The 4,601-nt window shown below is 46.4% G+C and overlaps 1 protein-coding gene across 1 annotated transcript in view; it reads right to left on the reverse strand.

Moving 5' to 3' along the window:
* Nucleotides 1-320: 320 nt before the first annotated feature.
* LOC101857900 (myosin-G heavy chain) overlaps nt 321-4,601 on the reverse strand; it is a gene marked incomplete in the record, with an annotated part of 28,656 nt that continues 24,375 nt past the window's right edge. Inside the window, 3 exon segments of the mRNA XM_013087486.2 lie at nt 321-630; nt 2,103-3,532; nt 4,406-4,549. Coding sequence (XP_012942940.1) covers nt 321-630; nt 2,103-3,532; nt 4,406-4,549 — 1,884 coding nt within the window.

Raw genomic sequence — 4,601 nt, forward strand, 5'->3', positions numbered from 1 at the left:
ACATCTGCTTTGTTCTAGCGTTCAGACGCTTCCTCTCAGAAGAGAGAGTTTGATTCCTGCGTTTTTCTATCGAATGTCCCTGTCTGTTTACTGGGGTGTAGGCTTAGATCTAGTCATCCTCAATTAATTATGCCGTGCACTCAATCTCTCGTTATACTTGAGAACTAGTCCGTCTTAATTTCCCAGTACATCCAAACTTCGTTCACCCACTTACCGCAAGTACATTCGGTGCACCTTAATGTACCGGTACACTTACATCTTTAATCCACTCAAAGGTACACTCGTATCTAGTCCACCTCAATCTCCCTATACACTTAGATCTAGCATTTACAATCTCCTGGTACACTAAGATCTAGTCCATCCACTTCCCATGAACTAGAGCCAGCCCCAGAAAATGCTTTGGCGATCCCTGGACCGCCTCGCGCTCCTGGGGAACTCCTAGGACGGTCAAGGTTTCCTGGAGCCTCATGAGAACTCCCTGAAGTTATCCAACCACCTGAGGCTGAGGGGGACTTTCCATTGGCTTCAGCAGTTGGATCAATTTCAAAGGAGTTTGCAAGAACGTTTGGATCGGTTAAAGATCTTCCAGATTTGACAGGACTAAATGGATTCTTCCAAGCTCTCTGCGACCTTGCTGTATGGTACACGTATATGTGTATGAAGTACACCTTAATCTCACGGCACACTTACACCTATAGTCCACTCAAAGGTACACTGAGAGCTAGTCCACCTCAACCTCCAGGTACACTTAGATCTAGTCTATTAAATCTCCTGGTGCACTAAGATTTAGTCCACCTCCAGTAGTCTCTCGGTACATAATCTTAATCACTTGGTACATTTCAATCAATTCATATCAATTTCAAGGGACACTTAACTTGTCCACCCAGTCTCCTGTTACATTTAAATCACCTCAACCTCCAGAAACACTTCGTTCACCTCAGTTTCGTACAACACAAAGGCCTTACACAGGTGAATTAGTCCACCCCAATCTCAAGGTACGGTACACATGGATCTGGTTTGCGTTAAGAGGTTGTCCGTGGCATTGTAGTGAAATCAGGCGCTCGTCAAAATAAAGAAATCATAGAAACCAACATTTCATTTTTTGCGGCCAATTGTTATTTATTTCTTCATTTAATTGTTTTTGTTGTTATTTAGCTATGTAGTTATTTACTTATTTATCTCGTTATCTTTTTTATAGGGGAACACCTTCAATGTCCATTTAAGAACAAATTATTATTTCTGTGTAAATGTTACTGGAAAACGTTAGTGAAAAGCACAACAAAAGTGAAAAGGAAGTTTCCAATGAGAGTCAAGCTTTGGACATCACCATACGTTTGGTTGCCATTTTTTAAAGCTAAATTTACCTCTGACAACAGACAACCTGCAACTCCTTCAATTGCAAATATTATATCTACTCCTTTGAAATATGGGTAGTTATTTTAAAAATTCAAAGCAAAAATAAATAAACAAACTTTAAGACGTTGCAAATAACTCATTATTATGCCCAAACTTTGACGAGCGCCGGATTCGTGTCGTGACACGGCTTTGCTTTTACCTCAAACACTCCGACCAGAAAGATCTAATTTGTCGCTTTTAAGCACAAGGGAGCTATCCCGAAAAACGCTGTTATGAGAAAATCGAAGGTAAAATTTTTACCCCCTGTTCAGTTTCTTTAAAAGACAAGGAGAGTTTTCTCTGTAACCTAACAAATATATACACCAATGAAACCAACTTCTCCTATAGGTAGGGCGATCTCCACTTTTGGTGTAGGTAAAGATTTCTGGACACCCCCGAAATCTGGGTTAGCTCGCTTGTCCTTAAAAGCCACCCATTCAGCTCAATGTCCCGATACAGTTCAAGCCCTGAGAGGGTCCGATCTCTCTTTGTCCCGGCGTTGCTCAGCAGAGTTGAGTCCCGTGAAGTCAGCTGAGTTGTCGCTGTTATCATCGGAGGTGTAGCTCAGTCGCATCTTCCACTTGCCGTTCTGGATCTGATGTTGGTACTGTTGTTGATGCTGTTGTTGTTGCTGTTGCTGTTGATGATGTTGTTGATGTTGTTGCTGGTGGTGGTGGTGATTGTGGTGGTTTTGTTGGTATCGTTGCTGTGGCTGTTGGTGTTGTTGGTGGTGGTGAGGTGATTGTGAATGTTGTTGCTGTTGTTGTTGTTGTTGGGCAGTGTTCAGATCATTAATTTTCAGCTCCAGCCTCTGTCTGAGAGCGTTGTAGGAAGCCGTGGAGTCACGGTTGTCGCTGCATAGAGACGAACGAGCGCTGGAGTCACTGTATCGGAAAGCGCCGCCGGCCGCGATGTTATTGCTGCTGCTACTGCAGCTGCTGGCGTTGCTGTTGTTGCGGTTGTGGTTGCGCAGCACCACGCCACCACCACCACCACCACCAACGTAGCTACTGCTTAACCCTCCCCCAGCACCAAGAGCACCACCAACACCACCACCACCAACTCCTCCTCCTCCTCCTCCTCCTCCCCCTCCTCCTTTGCTGTTGTTGCTTCCGACGCTGCTGGTAGCATACGCGGAGTAGTAGTCACTGTCTGATGTCATCGCTAGAGGGTTGTCCGGGAACTGAGAACCATACCAGCTCCCCCTCTCCCATCGCTCGATCGGTCTCGATGTGCGTCGAAACTTGGGCGGGGGATCTAGTTTGGGGGCTGCTCCAGAAGAAGAAGAGAGAGACGACGATGTAGAGGAGATGAGAGAAGTTGCCGTGGTCGACGAGGCGGACATTGATGAGGCGATCATAAGACCGCCAGAAGAGAGGGAGGAGGAGGAGGGTGAGGCAGAAGGCTTGTCGTCCATGTGTTGGAGACCACGGGGGTTCAAATCTAAGTGTGAACCCTGTGTGTTTATGGGAGAGATAAGCTTGACTCTATCTGAAGCCTCTTTCCGTGCGGCTGGAGAATTTGCAGAAGGCGAACGGTAGAAGTTAGCCGAACGTGAGACATACGTTTCATTATTGTTGTTGCTATTATTATTATTGTTGTTGTTGTTGTTGTTGCTGTTGCTGTTGCTGCTGCTGCAGCTGCTGATACTACTCATGTTGTTGTTGCTGCTGCTGTAAGAAGGGGAGGGGCAGTGGAGGCCGGTGTCGGGGGGAACGACACCCTGATTATCCACACTACTCGTGCTCCCACCCTTCAGTGTGCTGCTCTTGCTGGGGGAGGACGAGGGCGGGGAGGAGGAGGAGCGAGCGGGGCTCAGCCAGCCATTCACGCCGCTCTCCGCTCTGACGTTTGACTCATGATTGGACGACGTCATAGAGGGGGCGGGACATCCGTAGGGATTCAGCCAACCGCTGGCGTCGCCGTTGGTAAGGCTGTAGACGAGGCTCTCCGAAGACATCTCTTTGTGCCCGCTGTCCGGGGAGTCGGCGTCCAGATTGGCAGCTTTGGGGTTGGCGAACGTGGCGGTCCCGCCCATAAGCTCGTTGTCTAAGAAATGATTGGACGAGGACGGACGCATGTCGGGGAGATAGACGGGGGCGGGGCGGGGCGTGGTCGCGTCAGGAAGTGAAGAGGCCTGCAATTAGAAAAAAAAAGATTTAAAAACTATTGAGTATACGAGTGAAGCGGAATATTTCACATTTTTTTCACACTAAGGAGTAAATTAGGGTGTAATCGGCTTTGGGATTAAGTTTGATGGAACAAAGCAGTGGTTTATTGGATATATTGTGTACGGCGATTCCGAGGCGACTTGGTCCGATCAGATCACATAAACCGGGTCTTTCTCTTCAATGTACCAGCATCCGTAGGCTCGTAACACTGTCACATAAATACTCCCCTAAGGTTGAAGCCAACAGAATTGGTAGACGGGTTTAGCCAATAGGATTTAAGGATAGAGAGTGTCATGAACCAATGCGAATAGTGGCAACGGAATTGGGTTTTTTGTGTAGTTGTTGTAGGCGCAATTGTGTCGGGAGTATTTGTTTGTTTAAATTTTTAAGATTGGAAATTATTTAAGTGTAATAGCTTGAGGCGTAGTTTGGTTGCATCAGCGTATGATTAAGTCCAAGCCTTTAAATATAGACGAACTCGAAGGTGGGGTCTTAACAATGGTTGGAGACAAATGTTGTGGAGAATAAGAGGAATTAACAGGAGACCTCTTAGAAGACGTAATAGACTAGACGTAGCAGAAACGTTCGTAGAATTCGTGCAGGGTACCGACGAAGAGCCACAAACGGCGTTGTTAAAGCTGTTGTTAAGAATAAAGCAACTCTTACTCGGAATATTAACAGTGAAGTTTTGCACCCTCAAAATGATGTTGTATAAAATCCATTGGGAGTGCTAGAATAGAGAATGATCAGGGGGGCCCGGATATCATTCACTGGTCTTGCTACGACCCAGCTTACATGCTGTTCAATTAAACAAACATGGAAGAAGACAACCAACTCACAGGGGACGTCACTTGATAGACTTCCTGCTGAGTGTGTGACGTCACAGACTGGACTTTCATCTCCAGAGCTTGGACACGTGACACCAATACGGTCACGTGGTCAAGCAAATCTTTGTTGTGAAGCAAAAGTTGGTGGGCTCGAGCCTGTTGTAAGAGAAAGTGGGAATGCTGTATGTGACAGAAAGAGAGAGAGAGA

The sequence above is a fragment of the Aplysia californica genome, unplaced genomic scaffold (genome assembly GCF_000002075.1).
Source record: "Aplysia californica isolate F4 #8 unplaced genomic scaffold, AplCal3.0 scaffold00593, whole genome shotgun sequence".
Taxonomy (NCBI): domain Eukaryota; kingdom Metazoa; phylum Mollusca; class Gastropoda; order Aplysiida; family Aplysiidae; genus Aplysia; species Aplysia californica.